We start from the raw sequence: 24751 nt of genomic DNA, 5'->3' as shown, positions 1-24751 counted from the left end.
ACCTGTGATTTACATGTTCTTATGCAGTATATGTTCTATATAAAAAAAATGATAAAGAAAAAGAATTTTTTAATGTATTGCCACAAGAAAAGAATCAAGATTTTGTGCTCCTGTAACAGGTTGACAATTTACGTGAATATGTTCGTGCATGTGGGATTTTCAAGAGAATTGATTTAGTGATTACTTCTCCTTTACTAAGGTTTTGTTGCCCAGATTTCATATTCTGTGTATGGATTTTCAGAAATATCTTTTAACACTGCAGTGATTAATTTGAAAATTCACCAAAATCTATGCTGGTACTTTTTCTTGAATTATATGTGTTTCCAACTTGACTAGTCAGAACAACTCCATTTAAGTCAAGATCTAGTTATTTTAGTGTAAAGTTGGTAAGTGGGTGAATTTTGCTTCTCATGTTAACCGAAGTTGTCCTATTCCTTTGCCTGTTTGTCTGGTAGCTTCTAGGTTCTCTTGCACCATTTTTTTTTTATATATATTATATTTTTTTTGCTTCAAGTGGAAAGCTTTGCTATTTTTGAGTTCTTCGCTGTTTGATATATTTGTTTGTTTGCTTGATACGGAATTTATTCATTAATTTCAATAATTCTATTGAGCTGTGGTGGATGCTTGCAAGATTATCTAGGAAGCAACAGAATGTGGAGAGAAGGTGTAGCCATGTTACACAGTTTGTTTGGTTCTTTTCATGAACATTACACGGTTACCCATAGAGTGATATTGCAGAGGATTGGCTATATATATGTGCTTGAACTTAGTTAATGTTGTTTTAGTCCTAATATGGATTCTAAAGAAACTGAAAACATGGTCAATTTCGTGGGGAAGAGGGGAGTCCTATTTGATACACTTTCTGGTTAGTAATTTGGCTGGCTTTTTCTTTCTGAGCTATTACACATGAACTAGGTGAGAAAATTTCATGACATATACTTGGAGTATTGCAATATTGCTTTTCCTAAAGCATATTTACTTATTGACTGCATTGGAAATTTTATCATAAATCCATCTTCACCTTTGATCATTATTCAAGTTTTGTTGTTTTTGCCATATTGTCTTTTTCTTACATTTTATTATTTCATCAATCAGAATATAGGCCACATATTTTGCATCTTGTGCATGAACTAAATTTGTCTCATCTTTTAGTATTTGAATAAAATGTTTCGAGTTCTAAAGGAATTAAGGACTAAGTTTGTTTCATTTCTATTTGTAAATGTTATTAGCTAAAACCTCATAATTTTTTTTTGGTTTCTTTTTGTGCAATAAGATGTAGAAAATTTTGTTTAGATTTGATAGTTATATATATACACACACATAATATTTATATTTAATTAAGAAAATTATCTATTATATATATATATACACACACACACACACACACATAATATTTATATTTAATTAAGAAAATTATATATTTTGCAAAAGGATGGCTATTTGTGGGATTTCCATTTTATGAGGAACTCAATGAGAGAGAAAATAATGAGCTTTGTTCTTTGACTATTGTGCTAGATTCTTTTTGTGTCCAGTTGGGGAGTGATAAACTTATTTGGAGTTTAATGGGGAATTCTTTTGTAAATCCTTCTTTTCTCATTTGTTCATTGATCCTAAGGCTAGTCCTTTTTCCCTTCCTTCTTTAACGTGGAAAGCTAAAGTTCCATTGAAGATCAAGTTGTTTTCTTGGGCTGCAATCCTTAGAAATGAATATAATGACTTGCTTCAAATGTGATCTTGTCAAGAAAGCTCGAAAGTTTTTCCGTGTCATCGACCCCTGCTATGAGTTATTGGTTCATCCGCTGAATGTCCTGCTGTCTTCCTCCGCGTCGATTTCAGTTTCTTGATTTGATATTTCATCGATGTTCTTGTATGAGTTTTCGTTTTGGTTTGGCCATTGCTCACCATAGTAGTAAAGAAATTTGACATCTTGGACTCCGCCCACCATCCTCTGTTCTCTTCCCTCTCTCTCCCTCGTTTTGGTGTTCTTCAAGGTAATCAGCTTACTCAAGAGTTCTTGCTTCTAGACCTGAAAATAGCTTATTACCCGAATCCATTTACAATCCTGAGTTTCCTTGCAGAGCTTCTTTATTCTTTTTTTCTTTTCTTTGTCATCTGACTTGTCTAATATGAACTGTCACGCCCCAAACCCGGAAATGGGACCCGGGGGTGAATTTAAATAACCTAACCTGTTTCTGTATCAATTAAAACATACATGATACATCATACAAAGAGGGTCCGACCCCGTGGGGTACACGGATGCCCTATATACATACATACAAACATCCATACTCTTCAACATACGCAGCGGAATACGATCTTTTATACATAACCAGTATCATACTAGAGTCTATACTATACAAGCTAGGATATACATTCCCATAATACAAAACATACCTTAGGTGTCTACAAAACTATCTTGACGACCTGGATACCAAAACTCGTACCTAGACGGTACTAGCAGTAGCTACGACACCCTTGTTTCCAGACGCTAGGATGCTACTTACCGCTACCTGAAGGCCCTGAAAATATTGTACGTACATTCGGGGTGAGACACCTCTCAATAAGGAAGAAAACAATTTATATCAGTGTGTGGCATACCAGTGTCATTTTACATACTTCATAACACTATACATACGATACAGTTTGAAACAATTCGTACAGTTTCATACATATACATACAGTTCCAGTATTTTCAGAAAACCATTCCAGTTCATACGATACCTAACATACATACATACATATATACGGTCAGTGTCGTCACACTAGTTTGCAACTACACTAGGTCACCTCGTCTCACAGCGATTACATTGCTACATACACAACTACGCTGCGACGATCAAGGCCCAATGGTGAATCCATTGCCTCATACGCAACTACACAAGGTCACCTAGTCTCACAGCGATTACATTTCTACACATGCAACTACGAAGATCTACGACTCAGGCCCAATAGTGAATCCATTGCTACATATGCAACTACACAAGGTCACCTAGTCTCACCCTGATTACATTACCACGTGCCAAACTACGCTGCGACGACCTAGGCCCACTGTGAATCCATTGCTACATACGGTGTAGATTTCACCCACCGGTGACCAGCCAGAACATACTGGTGATATGTCACACCCCGGATATAGAGCCGGCCACTCTCGGCCACGGTAGTTAACTGATACATGGCTATTTTACAAACTCCTGGAATCATTTTGGAACTCACGTTCCTATACATTTCAGCGTACGATAATTAGCCGCCACATAACTGTTTCACAAATATCTGGAACAATTTCATACAACCATACATACCACACTTATTTGGTTTACGGAAAATCATATCATTTACAATTTCAAGTATACAGTTTATGCAAATATGGATTACGGTCACCTCAATAATACAGTTTAAGCAAGACAAACGATTTTCCAAACAAAGTAAAGATGATACCCGAAATCTCCAATTTTCCCGAAAACTGTAACCCGAAAATTCCCTGTTTTTACTCGATAGATTTTCCCAAATAAGTAGTCAAAACATACATACGATCGTAGCCTACAGGCTTACCGATCCCGATTTCAAAAATGAACTGATATAAACCGAATCCCCTTACCTTAACCCGAAATCCAAATACGAACTTTACAGTCCTCAAAATTACGAACCGAGACTCCAAAACCTACAAACCACAGTACAGTACAGGCTTACAATTCGTACTACTACACATATACTGAATCAAAAACGAAAACCGAGCCTTACCTCGATTTTAGTTCGAAACCCGAAATCCTTCGAAACGAGATTATGATCCAGTAGAAACGTAGAGAATCCTTCACTGATCCTCGCAGTATCGTTGGATTTACGAATCCGGCAACGAACGGCAAAGAAAACTAGAGAGAGAGAGTGTAGGGAGAGTTCTAGAGAGAGAGAGAGAGCTTTTCCAAAACTTAGCCAAGAAGCAAACCCCCAAAAGATCTTTTATAAGCCTTTGACCTGGAGGATTTCGTCGACGAGTTGGTGTCCTCGTCAACGAGGTCTTAAGAGATTTTGTCGACAAGATAGCGATTTCGTCAACAAACCTTGATATTTAAATTTTCCTGAACCCCTCGGCTTTTTCTCGTCGACGAGGCTCTAAATTTCGTCGACGAGAATAACAAAGGCCTCGTCGACAAAATCCAGCTTCATCGACGAACCTGCTCCTTTACCAAAATTTCCCTCTCTTGTATATATTAACCCATTTTTACAGTTCGGGTTCTTACATGAACTCTTGAGCTACATACTCACACTTCCTAAATTTTATTGTCTTGGAAGTGAAGAAATCAATTCCTCAAATTTTCTTTGTTTTTTTGCACATATGTATTTTCATCTTTCTTGAAATGCCAAATTTAGAGTTCTTCCAAAAGATTTTCAGCCTAGAATTTTGACTAAAAATGCACAAGATTGCACACTTTAGCTCAAGATCATGGTCTTAAATTTTCACGAAATTGTCAAAATTTCCATCAAAATTTCTGATTTTCGTCACCCTCGAAATCGAAATGGCAATCGATTTCCGTCTTGCATAATTTATGTCGAAATCTCAACGGATCATCCGAAATTTATTGAAACCTCGAAATTTTAGCTAAATTTGTTGAAAATTTTGCGATGAAATTTTGTCGAAATTCAAATGAGAGATTTAAGAGTGAAGTGAAATTTCTCTTTTAATTTATTTTATTGAAACAAAAGGTTATCACAAGTGCTTTTGAAATTATATTAAAAAATAAACTTATAGTAATATTTTATTTAACCATTCATTTCTAAATTATCAATATATGTATAATAAATAATTTTTAAATGATTTATGAATTTCATTTGCATTAACTGAATATGTTTAATGTACATTATCTTACAAGCATGTTTGATACACATACTATTGTACAACTTTTCCACTTCATACAAAACATAGATGTATTTAATTTGTAATATATTAGTCTTAAAACTTATATTATTATGTTTGTTAACCATTTCTAATGTTTCACAAATAATTTCATGCTTTAATACAAGTTTCTGTTATTTTTTCAAATCGAAATTGACATCGAAATCGAAATTTTTGTCAAAATTTCCGTACTTTTGGAGCTTTGAAATTTGAGTCGAAATCAAAATTAAGACCTTGCTCAAGATCGTGTCGAAAAAAAAAACACCCACCTTTGATCAAGGTTATGTGTGAAGGGATGTGAGTCCAATAGGTCGTTATGTCGGCACCATATATTACTCAACTCTATGGCCAATCTTGAATTTGAATCTTGAATTTAGATTGAAGAATTTTTGCAATTCCTCATTGCTTCAATATGCTTTGATGGATTTTTTGTCAGTAGCATCAAATTTCCAGCACCAAAGGATACTTATTATAGTATTTTCAATTGGTTATCATTACCTTTTAGTTTAAGCCACCAGTGAGATCTTGTCCTTTCTTGTTATTTCTTTTATTATTACTAATATTATTATTTTTTCAATAGTTGGCTAGTAGTGGAAACTTTTGTGTTTTCCATTTGCAAACCTTGGAGTATACAAAGTTTTTCAAAAAGTCTAGCTTGGATTTACACAATCTATGCTTTAGATTTTATTTTATTTTTTTTGAAATGCATTGTGTTGTTTGTGTGGTTTCTACTAATTGCATTGCAAGGTGTGATTTAGAAAATTTTCTATGTGAAATAAGTTTGCATAAAAAAAAAATTCAAATTCGTACTTAGCTTGTGTAACACAAATTATCTTTGTCCCAAGCCCGGGTAAAGAAGTAGGATTGTGTTAGGTGACTGATAGCTAGCGTAAAATTTTTTCAAATCTTATTATCATGAATTCTTACCAAATTCACCTCAATCAAAGGAATAGATTGAGTCAGTTTAGAAGGGAGAGGCCTAATAAGCTACCACAAGAAACTAAGATTAGATTAGCAACTTGGAATATAGGGACTCTTACAGAAAAAATTATGGAAATAGTGGAAATAATGATTAGAAGGAAAATTAACTTAATTTGCCTTCAAAAGACGAAATGGGTAGGAGAGAAAGTTACATAGATTGAAAAATCATAATTTAAACTTTGGTACACTAGAAAAAGAGAAACATAAAATAGGGTGGGAATCATTGTAGGCAAAGACCTAAAAGATAATGTAGTAGATGTTAAAAGAATAAGGAATAGGGTCATTAAAATCAAGATAGCTCTATGCTTGGAAATAGTGAACGTCATTAGTGCATGTGCTCACCAAATAAGTTTAGCCAAAAAATCTTAAAAGACGATTTTGGGAAGATATGGATTGTATTTTATAAGGGATACCAACATCTCAAAAAACATTCATAGAAGCTGGTTTGACTGGATAGATTGGAAAGGATAATATAGGGTATGAGAGAATAGATGGAGGTTGTGGATGTGGAGATAAAAATGAGGCTAGTGGTACTATCTTATATTTTGTCATATCTTATGATTTGGTTATATTGAATACTTATTTTATAAAAAGAGAAGAACACTTAATAACTTTCAAGGGTGGGCATAATAAAAGTCAAATAGATTTCTTCTTAATTAGGAACGGGGATCGTTTATCTTATAAGGATCATAAAGTTATCCCAGGTGAAAGTTTGGCTACACAATATAGAGTTCTAGTATTAGATATACATATTAAAAATTGGAAGAAAAATAGTAGCATAAATCAACACAAAAGGATTAGATAGTGGAGCTCAAAGGGAAATAATATAGTAAAATTCAAAGATAAAATGATTAAAAAGTGTGATTGAATTGTAGGGGATAAGGTAGATGCAAATACTATTTGAAATAAAATTGCTAATTCTATCGTAAAGATAGCAAAAGAGGGTTTAGGCAAGTTCAAAGGAAGATACTCGAGCAGTAAAGAAAGTTGGTGGTTAGATCAAGAAGTCCAAAAATTCATTAAGACAAAAACAAATTGGTATAAGATATGACAAAATTATAGAAATATAGAAAATTTTGAAAAATATACAGAGCCGAGAACAAAAAAAGATAAAAAAACTAATAGTGAAGCTAAACATAGACCTTATGATACTTCATATACTAGACTAGATGCAAAAGAAGGAGAAAGAGACATTTATAAACTTGCTAGATCTAGAGAAAGAAAATGTAAAGATTTAGGTCATGTAAAATGTATAAAAGACGAAAATGATAATGCCTTAACTAAAGAAGAAGACATAAAAGAGAGGTGGTGAAGATAATTTGATAAGTTATTTAATGAAACCAAAATGAAAATTGAACTTGGAAGTGACAAATGAGGAGAAGACTAAAAATAGGAGATCTATTCACAAAATTAGAGTTCTTGAAGTTAGGATGACATTAAAAAAATGAAAAGAGTGAAATTTATAAGGATAGATAAAATAACACTTGAAGCTTGGAAATGTTTAGGAGATAAAGGAAATATTTGGTTAACTAATCTATTCATCATTATTATAAAAACCAAGAAAATGTCAGAAGAATGGAGGGAAAGTATGTTTGTACCTTTATACAAAACAAAGGCGATATTCAAAACTATAATAACTATTGTGGAATTAAGATTATAAGTCATATGATGAAATTATAGGAAAGGGTAATTGAACATAGAATAAGACTAGAAACGAGAATTTCAAGAAATCAATTTGGTTTTATATTTGGGAAATCAACAATAGAAGCTATTTATCTTTTAAGAAGCTTAATGGAAAAGTTTAGGGAAAAGAAAAGGGACTTGCATATGGTTTTTATTGACCTAAAGACAACTTATGATAGAGTACTTAGGGAAGTTCTTTGGTGGATCTTAGAAAAGAAAGGGAAACTTGATGTATACCGTAGAAAAGAGTACTAAGGTCATTAAGGATATGTATGATATAGCAGTAACTAGCGTTAGGACTGTAGGAGGAGAATCTATAGATTTTTCGATCTCAATAGGTGTACATCAAGGTTCTACTTTGAGTCTTTTTCTTTTTACTTTAATGATTGACAAACTTATTAGGAATATTCAAATGAGATCCTTTGATTTTCGAGTGATATTGTGTTGACTGATGACAGTAGGAGCAGAGTGGAATTTAAGCTAGAACTTTGGAGTTATATAAGAGTCTAAAGGGTTTAGGACAAGTAGGAATAAGACAGAATAAATGAAATGTAATTTCAGTTATATAAGGAGTAGTAGTAAAGAGAAGATTAAACTCGATAATCAAGATATTAATAGCATAATAGATTTAAATATCTTGGATCTATTATACAATCAGAAGGGGAAATTGAAGAAGATGTAGTATATAGAATTATAATAGATTGGGTAAAATAGAGGAGTGCATTAGGTGTGCTGTGTGATCATATAATACCCTTAAAATTAAAAGGAAAGTTTTAGAAGACAACTATAAGACAGGCTATGCTTTGTAGTTCAGAATGTCGAGCAAGTAAGAAACAACATGTTCAAAAAGTAAAAGTTGAAATGCAAATGTTAAGATTGATGAGTGGTATAACATTAGGATATAAAATAAAAAATGAGCATATACACAATAATGTAGGCATAACACCAATTGAAGATAAGATAAGGGAGGGGCAGCTTAGATGGTTTAGGCATTTGAAATGCAAACCCAATAAAGCACTTGTGAGGAGTGAGTTATTGTTTTTGGCATGAAAAGGGATAGAGGTATGCCTAAAATAACTTGGAATGAGGTAGTGAGGAAATATTTAATAGCCTTTAATCTAATGGAGGAAAACACTCTCAATCGGATGAATTGATCAAAAAAGATTCATGTAGCCAACCCCACCTAGTGGGACTAAAAGCTTGTTGTTGTTGTTGACTTGCTTCAAACGTGAAAACCTAACAAGGCCCTATTGCTCGATGTTTGAGTTCTTTACTTTATGAGTGGAGAAAACTGCTCTCACTTGTTTCTACATTCTCCCTTCACATGGGTTATTTGGAATAAATTTTTGGTATTTTTGGTGAAAATTGGGTGTGCCCCTCCCTTTTTATTATTATGTTTAGGGGTTTCGGCAAGAGGAAAGAGAGGAAAGCTTTCTGGCATTGTACTTTACTAGCTATCATTGGTGTATAAGATTGGAAAGAAATGCGCTAGAACCTTTAAAGATGCAGCCCTATCCATTAGCATGCTTCAGAAAGCTTTGTGCCATTGTACTTTACTAGCTATCATTGGTTTATAAGATTGGAAAGAAATGCAAGAATCTTTAAAGATGCAACCACTTCCATTAGCATACTTTAGAGTAGAGAGGTGGTCCTTGCATTCATTTGGTGCTCGCCAACTGCATTCCTTAATCATGTGTCCTTGGAAGACTTACAGCTGGATTAGTTCGCATTAATTTATTAGAATTGCCTTATAATTCCTTCCTTTTTTTGAACAGTTTTCCTTTTGGTTCAGGAGGATATATTGTTTTCCCTATTTTTTTTTTTCTTTTCTTTGTTGTACTCCTCCTTTCTTCCTTTAATAGATATGTTTGTTTATCAAAATATATTTTATTTTAAATAATACTTCTTGAAATGTAAATTGATATTATGTATATATTTAGAGGAATAGGATTTGCATTCAGGAGTTCTCATTTCAATTATTTTCAAATTAACCAATCTTTTGATGATAAACAAAATATGCTGACTCAATATTTAAAATTTATCCATTCAACGTGCGCTTGAAAAATGATAACAAATCTTCATGCTAGATATGAATTTTATATAAGTTATATAAAACCCATTTGCAAGCAATAAGAAGGTAATTTTTTCTTTTGATTTGCAAGCCAATTTGTTGTGTAAAGGAACTTGTGTAGTAAGATGATGCATACAAAATTTCTCTTTAATCATTTCTTCATCAATATTGGAAGAAATAAGGTCATTTTGAAATTAAAAGTTAGTAAAGTACAAAACACTATAAATTAATGATTAATCTCTATCTATTTAATAAGACTATATAATGCCAGAGCACAATATGGAAAAAAATTGTTTCACTTAAAGATAATAAGAGTTAGAATTTTAATATAGCACATAATGTTAAGGTAACTATTTCATAATATTTATTTTTTAAACTAATTTTAGTTAGATTATGGGTTGACTTGGAAACTTTAGATATTTAGTAAACTTTTTTTTAACCAAGTAAAAGTTAGTGGAGTGAGTTGCAACAAGTAAAAAGTTAGTGCCTAGTGGGTCTTTTTATGTTGAGTCAAAGTTAATGGAATAATTTGCTATTGTAGAAAGTCTAGTGTTTGTAACTTGAACCCTTACTACTAATTTTCATCATTTTTTATAATTGAATCGAAATTTAAGTTAAAATTGACATCAAAATTTCCAAGTTTTGAAGCCTCAAAATTTTAGTTGAAATTGAAATATAAATCTTTGGGCACTACCTAACTTTAATAGTCTGAGTTTTAGTAAATATTTTGCTATTGTTTTGAAGCTATTTCAGTGTTAATTGGAGTCCAAATGAAGATAGCAGATGGCTTCTGGTTTGGGGTTACTTCTTGTAGCCATGATTATGCCCAGCTGTCATAGAAGCAACATTAATGTAGCTTGTTTGTTTTTTTGTCCCACATTGGTAGAATAGTTCCACATTAGTATAAAAAATTGTTTTGAATTTTTTATATTATTTGTCCCACATTGGAGAGAAGTGTTTTTTGGAATTGAGCTTGAAGTTATATAAAGAGCTCAACTCTTCATTTGTAAAACACACCTCAAAGTTGTACTTTGTCAAGAAGTAGTGGATTGATCGTCGGCGCCCAAGGACGTAGGTAATTCTATACCGAACATCGTTAATTTCTTGTCTTGTTCTTTTTACTGTTTTATTATTAGTTTCTGCATTGCTTTAGTTTCTTATATATTCAATAGCAATAGTTGTAGTATTGGTGTTTGACACAAGTGGGGTGCCCGGCACAACAATTGGTATCGGAGCTAGGTTGAATAGTGTCGATACAGAGGTGGTCCTCTGTTAGGATCCTTGATTCCACGTTTGATGCCTAAGAAAGACCTTGTCTAAGCAAGTGCTCAGAGACCATTGCGGCTCAGTCGCTCCCTGGAGGTCGGCCTGGTCAAAATGAAATTTCATAAGATAAAATAGAGTAGACACAGTTGGTACATACTATTCATCCTAGGCCTTTTGCTTTGTTGGTTGCTATTGAATATATAGAAGATGACAGAAACTAGTGCAACAGTAGAAGAAACTCTGTCCACACGAACTCCAACCCCTTCGGCTTCGACATCATCATCGAAGACGATAGCTAATGCTCAGTTTGAGGTGGAAAAATTTGATGGCACCAATAATTTCGGTATGTGGCAATGTGAGGTGATGGACATCTTGTATCAGCAAGAACTAGATATTACTTTGGATGACAAACCAGTAGATATGGGTGACAGGGATTGGGAAAAGATCAATCATCAGACATGTGGTACGATTCGTCTATGTCTCGCTAAAAATCAGAAATATTGTGTTATGAGGGAGACATCTGCAAAGAAATTGTGGAAGACATTGGAAGATACGTTTATAACCAAGAGTCTGGAAAATCGGCTCTATTTGAAAAAGAAATTGTTTCGCCTCTAGCATCAACCAGGTATTTCGATTAATGACCACATAAATGCTTTCAATAAAATTTTTTCTGACTTGTTAAATTTGGATGAAAAGGTGAAAGATGAGGATAAAGTCATATTGTTACTGAATTCTCTCCCTGATGAGTATAAACATTTGACCACTACTTTATTGTATGGGAAAGATAAAGTTACTTATGATGCTGTTTGTACTGCATTGATTAGTACTGAATGGAGAAAGAAGGATCAGAGGGTCCATAAGGAAACAGCAGTAGCACTAACAATAAGGGGACGTTCTCAGAGTCGTATGCCTGGAAGAAGGAGTAAATATCATGAGAGGAGTAAAACTCATGGGAGACTTGCTAAAGATGAATGCGCCTTTTGTCGTGAGAGAGGATATTGGAAGAAAGATTACCCTAAATTACAGCAGAAGAATAAGGGCAAAGCACATTCTAATGCCAATATAGCCAATGATGATGGAAGTGAGTCAGATTTTTCTCTTATTGGAACATTTTCGTCACATTATTTTGGTGAGTGGATTTTGGATTCTGGTTGTTCCTATCACATGTGTCCCAATAGGGAATTATTTTTTAATTTTGAAGAATTAGATGGTGGGGTTGTTTTTATGGGAAATGATAATACTTGTAAAACAATTGGAATAGGATCAATACAGTTGAAATGTCAAGATGGAACTATTAAGACCTTGATTGATGTTAGGTATATTCCAAGCTTAAAGAAGAATCTGATTTCATTGGGTGCCTTAGAATCTAAAGTTCACTATCACTTTGAAAGATGGAACCTTAAAGATTAAATCAAGCGCGCTAGTGGTGATGAAAGGAATAAGGAAAAATAACTTGTATTATTTACAAGGTAGTACAGTTATTGGCTTAGCAGCTGTTGTTTCTGAGAAAAATGCAGGTTCAGATACAACTAGGTTATGGCATATGCGATTAGCACATGCAGGAGAATGTGCAAACTTGTTGGCTAAGCAAGGTTTGTTCAAGGGTGCAAAGGTGTGCAAACTTGAATTTTGTGAGAATTGCATTCTGGGAAAACATACTAGAGTGAAATTTGGCACTGCAATCCACCAAACTGAAGGTATTTTAGATTACATCCATTCAGATGTATGGGGGCCCACAAAAATGGCTTCATTGGGTGGTATGCATTATTTTGTCACTTTTGTTGATGATTTTTTCAGAAGAGTTTGGGTGTATTCTATGAAGCATAAAAATGAAGTATGTGATATTTTCCTTAAGTGGAAAAAATTAGTTGAAACTCAAACTGACAGAAAGATTAAACGGCTTAGATCAGATAATGGTGGTGAATACACGAGTGACCCGTTTATGAAGGTATGTCAAGATGAAGGTATTGTTCGATACTTCACAGTTTGAGATACACCATAGCAGAATGGGGTGGCAAAGCGCATGAATCGGACTTTGCTGGAGAAAGTTCGATGTATGTTGTCTAATGTTGGGTTAGACAAAAGGTTTTAGGCTGAGGCTGTTAGATATGCGTGTCATCTCATCAATCGTCTATAATCATCTGCAATAGGGGGAAAAACACCTTATGAGGTATGGTCTGGAAAGTCTGCTAGTGATTATGATTCTTTACATGTATTTGGTACTATGGCTTATTATCATGTTAAAGAATCTAAGTTGGATCCAAGAGCCAAGAAAGCAATATTTTTGGGGATAAGTGCAGGAGTCAATGGATACCGTCTTTGGTGTCTAGAGAAGAAAAAAATGATTTTAAGTAGGGATGTGACTTTTGATGAACTTGCGATGATGAAGCAAACAATATGCAAGGAGTCACGAGTTGAAGAGAAGACCAGTGGTACTCAACAACAGGTGGAGGTTGAGACAATTTTGGGAAACCCAGTGAGAAATGAGCCTACACAAGGTAACTCTCTAGTTATGGTGGGGAATAGTTTACAAGAAGATGAGATTTCAATTCGAGAATCTTCACAGCAACAAGAATCAATTGTTTCTCAGGGGCCAAGACGATAAATTCAAAAACCTGCTCGGTATACTGATATGGTGGCCTATGCACTTCCAGTTGTGGATGATAATGTTCCTTACACTTTCAAAGAAGCAATGAGAAACTCTGAATCAGACAAGTGGGAAAGAGCGATGGATGAAGAAATGCAGTCTCTCATTAGAATCAGACTTGGGAGTTGGCCCAGCTGCTCAAGGGTAAGAAAGCAATTGGTTACAAATGGGTTTATGTAAAGAAAAAAGGATTTCCAGATGCAAATAATGTTCGCTTCAAAGCTAGATTGGTAGCTAAGGGCTACGCACAGAAGGAAGACATTGATTATAATGAGGTATTTTCTCCAGTTGTTAAACATTCTTCCATTCGAATTTTGTTGGCTTTGGTAGCACAATTTGATCTTGAACTAGTTCAGCTTGATGTAAAAACTACATTTTTACATGGTGATTTGGAAGAGGAAATCTATATGACTCAGCCAGATGGATTTCAGGTTGCTGAAAAAGAAAATTGGGTATGTAAACTAGGTAAATCGTTGTATGGTTTAAAACAGTCTCTAAGATAGTGGTACAAATGATTTCATCAGTTTATGATGGGTCAGAAGTACATCAGAAATAAACATGATCATTGTGTTTATTTTCGCAGACTACAAAATGAATCTTTATAGATTTACTATTGTATGTTGATAGCTTCAAAGAACAGGGAAGAAATCAATAAGTTGAAAAGTCAGTTAAATCAAGAGTTTGAGATGAAAGATCTTGGTGAAGCAAAGAAGATACTTGGCATGGAGATTCGCAGAGACTGAATGAGAGGAAGAGATAGTTTGTCTCAGAAACAGTATTTGAAGAAGGTAGTACAGAGTTTTGGCATGTCTGAACAATCAAAACTAGTAAGCACTCCTCTTACTTCTCATTTCAAACTTAGTGTTGTTTTATCTCTTAAATCAGATGAGGAACGTAAGTATATGTCACACGTTCCTTATGCAAGTGCTGTTGGTAGTCTGATGTATACAATGGTTTGTACTAGACCTGATATCTCACAAGTTGCTAGTATGGTGAGCAGGTATATGCATGATTCGGGTAAAGGACATTAGCAAGCTGTGAAATGGATTTTGAGATATATTATGAATACGATTGATGTTGGTATAGTATTTGAGAAAAATAATACTATTGATCAATGTTGTTGGATATGTGGATTCTGATTTTGCAGGTGATTTGGATAAACGTCGATCAACTACTGGATATGTTTTTATATTTTCTAATGGTCCAGTGAGTTGGAGGTCTACCTTACAATCTACCATTGCCTTGTCTACAATAAAAGCAGAGTACGTGGCAGCTTCAGAGGCTGTTAAGGAAGTTATTTGGTTGTAGGGTTTACTTGAAAATTTGGGAATTGTTCAGAAGCACATTGTTGTGTTCTGTGATAACCAGAGTGTTATTCATTTGGCAAAGAACCAAGTCTATCATGCACATCGATGTTCGGTTTCATTTTATGCAGGATATTATTGATGGAGGTAAGATACTTCTTCAGAAGATTGCTACGATTGAAAATCCCGCAGATATGTTGACCAAGATTATAACAACAATCAAGTTCAAACATTGTTTGGACTTGATCAATATCCTGCAAGTCTGAATATTTTTTGAAGGCACCGATGATGTGGAACTTCAGAAAATGTTGGTGACTGAAAAATTTGTTGAATTTATCATCAAGGTGGAGATTTGTTGTTTTTTGTCCCACATTGGTAGAATAGTTCCACATTAGTATAAAAGGTTGTTTTGAATTTTTTGTATTATTTGTCCCACATTGGAGAGAAGTGTTTTTTGAACTTGAGGTCGAAGCTATATAAAGAGCTCAACTCTTCATTTGTAAAACACACCTCAAAGTTGTACTTTGTCATGAAGTAGTGGATTGATCGTTGGTGCCCGAGGACGTAGGCAATTCTATACCGAACCTTGTTAATTTCTTGTCTTGTTCTTTTTACTTTTTTATTATTAGTTTCTGCATTGCTTTAGTTTCTTATATATTCAATAGCAATAGTTGTAGTATTGGTGTTTGGCACAAGTGGGGTGCCTCGCACAACAGTTGAAATTCTAGTCGCACAATGTGAGCTGAGCAATGTTTTGAGCTCATTTTTTGAAACAGTTTCTTTTGATTGTAAAGATAAATTATTTGAGTTTTATTTGTTCTCCATCTGGAACTTAAATCTGTAGTATCTATGTTCCTTTTTCTTCTGCAAAAAGAAGCTTATTGTGTGTTCTCTGTAACTCTGGTTATGGTTACTAACAGGACTTTGCAAACTGCTGTTGGTGTGTTTGGTTGCGAGGACTGTCCAAATAGCCTGGATGTACCACCACTAATGGTGGCAAATGCTGGATGTAGTGACCGCAGTGCAATTTCAAGTCTAAATTGTCCACCATTTATCGCAGTAGAACTTTGTCGGGAGGAGTGGGTACGTCCAGTATTTTTTTTCTTTGTTTTCCTTACATACCAAACAATAGTTTTGTTCAACTTGCTGCTGCAAGACAGGCTGATGTGAAACTTCAGTCAAATGTCAGCATTTGTTCATCTTAATTAACTATAGTTTACTTGTAAATTAGATGTGAAACTTCTCAGTTCTCAACTATCAGCACAAAAGCGACTAGCTAAATTCTTAAAGGCTTTTTGAAGAGAAGTAGAAAGCTTTCAAAGGCCAGAAAATTGACCGTTATGTGGTTATGCCTGACTATCCCAATTGCACATCCATATGTTGAAATATTTTAAACCCTTTTCTTTCTATATCTAGAGGGGCTTGGGGTTGCATTCTCAGGTTACAAGGAGAAACACAAATAATCTAATGAGAAGAAATTTCCTCACAAAATTTGGGAGTATTATTTCCTAATCATGTTGTTAATTTCCTTCCAAAAAAAAAAAAAGTTGGCATTATTTTTTGTTATGTATGATATGTTTGAATACTAATAAAATCAGCACGCATTATTTTCTGTTTGGCTTGTTTTTTCTCATTTTTCTATATGAAGAATTGCAATTGAATATATTGGTTTTAGTGTGTGAATCTCTTCTTCTATTTAGGGTTCTTTAATGTTGAAGCTTTTTTGACTTTTCTATTTTACACATTGGACTGCAGGGATTTTACCCATGTGATAAGAGAAGAAATATAACTGATTATCAGTTGCTGTTTCCTGCAATCGATTTTTCACTGGCAAGTACTCAGATATTAGGGACTAGGGAGTTGCTGGAGCCTTGAAACAACTAGTTACTATGTATTTGTCTAATGTAGTTATCATATAGCTTAACAATCTGTGTTCTAGTTTGATCATAGAAAATGCTACTTATGTTAGTTAGATTCCTTTTCAGATAGAAAATGATGAAGACATATTGTGGAAGGCTGATGTTAAAGAGACTGGGGAGGAAGTTGCAGCGAGGGGAATGACGTTCATGAAATGGTAATTAGCAATGACCTTCTTTACTAATTTAACATTGATAGACCTCTGATTTGTGTTGAATATTAGGTCCCTACAGTCATTAAAATGGTCTGCTACATGTTTATGTTCCAGAATCTGCAATGCAAACTATGCTGGAACTTGTGTGTGAAATAAGAACTTTCAACATTTGTCCATGAACCATTTTTCATGTTTCAGTAGTAAGTGATTGCAACCAATTTAGCTACCTTTGTGAGAGGGGTGCACCACTTGTAAACTTCTGAAAAGCAGATGTCATTATGCTCAATTTCATCTCTTATCACATTGCTAGCTGGAGTCCTTATCCATTTAACTATTTCTGAATTCAATCCCATTAGCCTTTACAGAAATCATCTTTCAAAAGAATGAAGTATCAATTTATTGCTATCCATGACATGAATTTGAAGTCAGCAGTTCTCTAGTTATGAGGGATGCATGGATAGAAAGGAGAAATAAGAGGAGTGAGGCTACTCTCACAAGGGCTACTAAATCACACGAGCCCCTAATTAAAATACATGACAAGAAAATAATAAATAATCAAATACTAGTACTAAACTATCATGTGTGTGTTCCTTTGGACCAAAATCGTTCCTTCTTAGATGTGGGACCTGTCCTTTCTCAACCAAGGCTTCCAAAGTCCATCCAACTTATCCATCCAAGTGATTAGTTCTACTGTAGTTGTCTTGAAATAGTATATTGGTGTGTAAATAAATAAATATACTTTTAGTTGTTAATATAATTGCTTTATTCCATACCTTTTCCATTGTTTTCACTGAAACAGAATTCTGTTTTCAAAATTTTAATTTAATTTTATGTTGTTTTGTGCTGGATGCTAGGCTATTTAGATTCTTCTGATTTATGCAGGCTGTGGACAAGGAAAGAGAAGGAGATAGCAATTGTTACTCACAGTGGCTTCTTGTTTCATACACTAAGTGCATTTGGAAATGATTTGCATCCTCCTCTGAAGAAAGAATTTTGTGAACCGTAAGTGCCAGAAACCCTAGTTGAGTGACTTGTTGGGCTTTGTGGAGCCTAGTTGTGTTGATCCAGATGATGACCCGACTCGAATTAATGTTGCATGGTTCTTTTAATGAGAGATTTTAATCCTAAGGCTTAGTCCATGGAGGGAAGGCTTAGGCCGATCCCAAGTCTTTGCTCCATGGACTAGGCGGCCCAAGCGGTACTCGTGGGGGTGCCCTCGGGAAAAATTTTTGGGCCTGTTTTGTAGCCCATTGCTATGCACATGATATTAATTCGCTATTATGGTGATTAGGGTTAAGTGTGGTCGTCACAATTAGAGAAAGAGAGGGCGAGAGAAAATATTGTACGGCGCACTCTCTGTATTTTCTTCCTGATAATAGTGAAATCACTGCAACTCTGTGGACGTAGGCAAAATTGCCAAACCACGTAAATATTGTCTTGTGCATGTGATTGATTTTTATTTGGCGTGTGTTTCTCTCTATTTTGTTTCTTGTGGGATTTGGGAATTTCGTGTTAATTCCCTATAACTAGTATTAGAGCCTAGGGTCAGGTTCGAGTGGGAGCAATGGTAGAGGAAGCAGGAAAGGCGTCTGGAATAGAAAAGTTCGATGGCACAGACTTTGGATTCTGGAGGATACAAATCGAGGATTATCTCTATGGCAAGAAGTTGCACCTACCGCTTCTAGGAGAAAAACCTGCGACTATAAAGGATGAGGAATGGACTCTCCTTGACAGAAAGGTACTAGGAGTTATTAGATTAACTTTGTCTAGGTCCGTTGCACACAACGTTGTAAAGGAGAAGACCACAACAAATCTGATAAAGGCTTTGTTTGGTATGTATGAAAAGCCGTTGGAAAATAACAAGGTACATCTGATGAAGAAACTGTTTAATTTGAAGATGGCATAGAATGCAACAGTAGTACAACATATGAACAAGTTTAACACTATCACAAATCAATTGTTGTCTGTAGAAATTGATTTTGATAATGAGATTTGTGCACTGATCATTTTGGCTTCGTTGCCAAACAGTTGGAAGGCAATGAGGATGGCAGTAAGCAACTCTACAGGAAAAGAAAAATTGAAGTACAATGACATACAAGATTTAATTCTGGTTGAGGAGATTCGCAGAAGAGATGCAGGTGAAACCTCAAGATCTAGTTCTGCCCTAAACCTTGAGACAAAAGGCAGAGGGAATGACCAAAATTTAGATCGAGGAAGATCAAAATCCAGAAATTCTAATCGAAACAAAAGTAAATCTAGATCTGGCCAAAAAGGATAATGTTGGAACTATGGGAAAACGGGTCACTTTAGGAGGCAATGCAAAAGTCTTAAGAAGAAGAATGGGGATGATTCTACTAATGCTGTAACAAAGAGGTACAGGATGCATTACTTTTTACAGTAGACAGTCCTCTTGATGATTGGGTTTTGGACTCAAGAGCTTTGTTTCATACCACTTCACATAGAACTATGTTGTAGGTGATTTTGGTAAGGTGTATTTGGCTGATGGTACAGCCTTGGATGTTGTGGGTATGGGAAATGTCTGGATGTCGTTGCCCAATGGGTCTGTTTGGTTACTGGAGAAGGTACGACATATTCCTATCTTGAGAAGGAATTTGATTTTTGTCGGACAACTTGATGATGAAGGACATGCAATGTTATTTGCTGGAGGCATTTGGAAGGTTACAAAGAGAGCCAGAGTATTGGCTCGTGGAAAGAAGTTCAGTACTCTATACATGACCTCAAGTCCAAGAGACACAATTGCAGTTGCTGAAGCAAGTATTGATACAAGCTTATGGCACCGCAGACTTGGTCACATGAGTGAGAAAGGGATGAAGATGTTGTTGTCAAAAGGGAAACTACCAGAATTGAAGTCCGTTGATTTTGACTTGTGTGAAAGTTGCATTTTAGGAAATTAGAAAAGGGTGAGTTTCTTAAAAACTGGCAGGACACCGAAGGCTGAAAAATTGGAGTTAGTGCACACTGATTTGTGAGGGCCTTCTCCGGTTGTATCCTGTGGAGGTTCAAGGTATTACATTACTTTCATTGATGACTCAACTAGAAAGGTATGGGTTTATTTTTTGAAAAATAAATCTGATGTATTTGAAACTTTTAAGAAGTGGAAGGCTACGGTTGAGACAGAGACAAGTTTGAAAGTAAAATGTTTGAGGTCAGACAATGGAGTAGAGTACATAGATGGAGGGTTCAGTGAGTAGTGTGCTGCACATGGAATCAGGATAGAGAAGACCATTCCTAGGACACCATAGCAAAATGGTGTTACTAAGCGCATGAACAGAACTCTAAATGAGCGTGCTAGGAATATGAGGTTGCATGCTGGACTACCAAAAACTTTCTCGGCTGATGCTGTTAGTATTGCAGCTTACTTGATAAATCGAGGACCTTCAGTTTCCATGAATTTTAGACTTCCTGAAGAAGTTTGGAGTGATAAAGAGGTAAAGTTTTCTTATTTAAAAGTTTTTGGTTGTTTCTTATGTTCATATTGATTCTGATGCTCGTAGTAAACTTGATGTAAAGTCTAAAATATGTTTTTTTATTGGCTATGGTGATGAGAAATTTGGCTATCGGTTTTGGGATGAACAAAATAGGAAAATCATCAGAAATAGAAATGTGATATTTAATGAACAGGTTATGTACAAGGACAGGTCAACTGTAGTGCCAGATGTCACAGAGATAGATCATAAGAAATCTGAGATTGTTAACTTAGATGAGTTGACTAAAAGTACTTTCCAGGAAAGGGGTGAAGAGGATAAGGAGAATGTAGAATCACAAGTAAATCAGAGTACACCTGTAGCTGTGGTTCGTAGATCTTCCAGGACCATTAGACCTCCACAATATTTTTCACCTGCTCTAAATTATCTCCTGTTGACTGATGGTGGTGAGCTAGAGTGTTATGATGAAGCCTTGCAGGATGAAAATTCAAGCAAGTGGGAGTTAGCCATGAAGGATGAGATGGATTCCTTGTTGGGGAATCAGACATGGGAATTGATTGAATTGCCAGTAGGGAAGAAGGCTTTGCACAACAAGTGGGTATACAGAATAAAGAATAAGCATGATGGTAGCAAGCGGTACAAGGCCAGATTAGTTTTCAAAGGATTCCAGCAGAAGAAGGACATTGACTTCACAGAAATATTTTCTCCAGTTGTGAAGATGTCAACAATTAGACTGGTACTGGGAATGGTGACTGCAGAAAACCTATATCTTGAGCAATTAGATGTGAAGATGACATTCCTTCATAGTGACTTGGAGGAAGACATTTACATGATTCAACCAGAAGGGTTCATTGTCCAGGGACAAGAGAATCTAGTCTGCAAACTGAGAAAGAGCTTGTATGGCCTAAAACAAGCTCCAAGACAGTGGTACATGAAATTTGGTAGTTTTATGCATAGAATTGGGTTCAAGAGATGTGAAGCTTATCACTAATGCTATGGTAAGTTCTTTGGCAATTCTTACATAATGCTACTACTATATGTAGATGATATGCTCATTGCAGGGTCTAGCATTGAGAAGATTAATAATCTGAAGAAGTAATTGTCAAAATAGTTTGCAATGAATGATTTGGGAGCTGCAAAGCAAATCCTTGGTATGAGAATCATTAGAGACAAGGCTAGTGCTACATTGAAGCTTTCAGAGTCAAGGTATGTGAAGAAAATTCTCTGCAGGTTCAACATGAATGAAGCCAAACCAGTGAGCACACCCTTGGGTAGTCATTTCAAATTAAGCAAAGAACAGTCACCGAAGATAGAAGACGAAAGGGACCATATGAGCAAGGTGCCCTATGCCTCATCTATTGATAGCTTGATGTATGTCATGGTGTGTACAAGGCCAGACATTGCACATGCAGTGGGAGTTGTGAGCGAATTCATGAGTAGGCCAGGAAAGCAGCATTGGAAGGCAGTCAAGTGGATTCTGAGATATCTGAGGGTTTGATCAGAAACATGTCTTTGCTTCACAGGTGCAAGTTTTAAACTGCAAAGTTATGTAGATGCTAATTTTGCTGGAAATACTGATAGTAGAAAGAGTACTACTGGGTTTGTATTTACTCTGGGTGGTACAGCTATATTTTGGGCTTCAAATCTACAAAAAATTGTTACTTTGTCTACTATAGAAGCTGAGTATGTTGCAGCAACTGAAGCTGGAAAGGAGATGATTTGGCTACATGGTTTCTTAGACGAATTGGGTAAAAAGCAAGAGATGGGCATTCTACACAGTGACAGTCGAAGCTAGAAAGGAGTGCAATTTTCCTTACTAAAAATTCGGCTTTTCATTCAAAGTCGAAGCATATACAAACAAAATACCACTTCATCCGTTACCTTGTTGAAGATAAGCTGGTAATACTTGAGAAGATCTGTGGATCTAGGAACCCAGCAGACATGCTGACTAAGGGTGTCACTATTGAAAAGCTGAAGCTGTGTGCAGCTTCAGTTTGCCTTCTAGCTTGAGGACAGGAGGATGAGTTACAAGGATGAGGGATTGTTCCTTTGGAAGATTGCGGTTGATGTTGGTGATTGAACTAGTCTCCAAGTGGTACATTTGTTGGGCTTTTTTGGAGCCTAGTTGTGTTGATTCAGATGATAACCCGATTCGAATTAATGCTACGTGATTTTTTTTAATGAGAGATCGGCCCAAGCCTTCACTCCATGGACTAAGCGGCCTAAGTTGTACTCCCTCGAGAAAAATTTTTGGGCCTATTTTTTTGTCCATTGTTGTGCGCGGGATATTAATTCGCTGTTATGGTGATTAGGGTTAAATGTGGCTGTCATAGTTAGAGAGAGAGAGAGAGAGAGCGAGAGAAAATATTGTACGGCGCACTCTCTGTATTTTCTTCTGGATAATAGTGAAATCCTTGTAACTCCATGGACGTACACAAAATTGTCAAACCACATAAATATTGTCTTGTGTGTGTGATTGATTTTCTTTGGCGTGTGTTTCTCTCTATTTTGTTTCTTGCAGGATTTGGGAATTTCGTGTTAACAAGTGCTCTGATACCACTTGTTAACACCGGAGGAGTTCATAGGTGTGCTTGATATACATAGGTGAGCACCAACTTGACCCAAAAAGCTTAAGCTTATTGGGGTCTTGGGTTACACCATGTATAAGCACTCATCATTTACTCACTTTTTCCAATGTGGGACAAACTCACAAGTAAAATTCTCAACATGACTCAATTGACACACTTTAATGCAAACATCTTGGTTGGTTTGATTATGCTTCCATGTCGAGCTGTATACTTTTCTCATGGCATAAATTGAAGACTGAGATTTTCTAAATAGGCTGCATCTATAAATTCTTAAACAAAATATTGTGGGGCCATGTTGTCCTACATTTGAAATTTCAGCTCAAATAGGAAGATGCATTCAAAGGTACTCGTTTAATTTCCATTCTTGTCATCACCTTGTATCCCTTGAGCATGCAGTGTGCAGTGTATTAAAAAGATGAATATTATTGTGCCTACATGCTCATAGTAGTATTCTTAAATATGTCTCATTTTCTTATGCTGCATGTCACTCTTGCCTTAATACGATCACAATTTTTGAGAAAAAGTAACCATTGTTTTGAGGCAAAATGGTAAAAAGAAAACTTTTATTTCATATAAATATGATATTCTGATGGAAGGAAATGATGTTAAGAAAAGGAAAGGAAAAGACATCCCGGTGCACAAAGCTCCCATGTATGTGGGGTCTGGGGAAGGGGCAGACCATGATGGGTCTATATATACAGTCTTACCTTACATTTTGCAAAAAGTCTATCTCCGCACCTCGAATAGAACACAAATAAAAGTTAACCTATGCTATTGTTTTACCTTTCTTTTTAGTAAAACTAACTTTTGTGATTGTAATTGCAGTTTTGCAAATTGCGAACTTCGTTCTTTCGTCATTGTTGACAGAAGGTGAGCTTGTTATTTCCATCCCACAGTAGAAAATTATAGCCTCCTCACTAGAATTCATTTTGACCTGCCTCCTCTCTCCAGTATGACAGGGTCAGACATCTCAACAACTAATTATCCAGGAAATATTCCTTCTGGGCAAGATCATCCTAGCGATAGCATGGACGAGAAAAATGCAGAGAACAAAAAAGCACCAAATTCTGAATTTACATAGGAAAGAACAAAAGAGCATGATTCTTATTCAAGTCTAACTTATGCGTGGTGGAGATTTGAATCTTTTCAACGGGAAAAGTGATCACTGGAAATCTTTTTCTACTAGAAGAGGAATGTAGTTGAGCATGAGATGATTTAATGAGCATTGTCCCGGGCTTGGCTTTTCAGAGGGCTAACAAGAGGTAGTTTGCAGTTGCCAACAGACCTCTGTTTAGACCAGTAGCTGATGGTAATCTGACAATATATACATGTAAGTTAGTGTTTTGATGTATTTCAGAAGCCTAAAAGCCCTTGGTGATTTCCTCTTTCTGCCTTGTGCTTTCTCTAGTTCATTTTTCATTTTTCCCACTTGTGCCACATTGCTTGAGAAGCTATTCTCAGTTTACCTTACATAGATGCACTGGTTTTTACTAGCATGTCTCAGACAACATTTGATAACTGCTCTCTGTTCACTCCATATATGTGTTTCCTTTACATCTACAATACATTTTTATGATATTACACATTTACACCCCCAAATAAGACCTGAGCTCTTGTAAGTTTTTGTGACATTACATCCCTAAATAAGACCTGAGTACTAAAAATTATATTCACTTTTTTGTTGCAGCGAAAAAATGCAGTACCCTGTTACGTCCAGTGAGTTGCACATTTAATTTTGTACAATAAGACAGTTGCAATTTTTTTTTAATTGTTGATCATGATTTGATAGAAAGCCAGCAAAAAATA

At 35.5% G+C, this 24751-nt stretch overlaps 1 protein-coding gene across 2 annotated transcripts in view; it reads left to right on the top strand.

Moving 5' to 3' along the window:
- The window catches only part of LOC131164042 (phosphoglycerate mutase-like protein 1), a 37485-nt gene extending 13044 nt beyond the window's left edge, over positions 1-24441 (top strand). Inside the window, exons 4-10 of one of the 2 annotated variants that reach the window (XM_058120961.1) lie at positions 120-199; positions 15761-15923; positions 16596-16670; positions 16826-16914; positions 17794-17913; positions 23771-23815; positions 23897-24441. In XM_058120961.1, coding sequence (XP_057976944.1) covers positions 120-199; positions 15761-15923; positions 16596-16670; positions 16826-16914; positions 17794-17913; positions 23771-23815; positions 23897-24026 — 702 coding nt within the window. In that variant the 3' untranslated portion in view covers positions 24027-24441. The remainder of the gene's footprint in view (positions 1-119; positions 200-15760; positions 15924-16595; positions 16671-16825; positions 16915-17793; positions 17914-23770; positions 23816-23896) is intronic. The other variant, XM_058120962.1, reaches the window with a different exon arrangement.
- Positions 24442-24751: the final 310 nt, after the last annotated feature.

Source organism: Malania oleifera, chromosome 9, assembly GCF_029873635.1.
Source record: "Malania oleifera isolate guangnan ecotype guangnan chromosome 9, ASM2987363v1, whole genome shotgun sequence".
Lineage (NCBI taxonomy): Eukaryota > Viridiplantae > Streptophyta > Magnoliopsida > Santalales > Ximeniaceae > Malania > Malania oleifera.
This window is presented reverse-complemented; position numbering and strand designations above follow the sequence as displayed.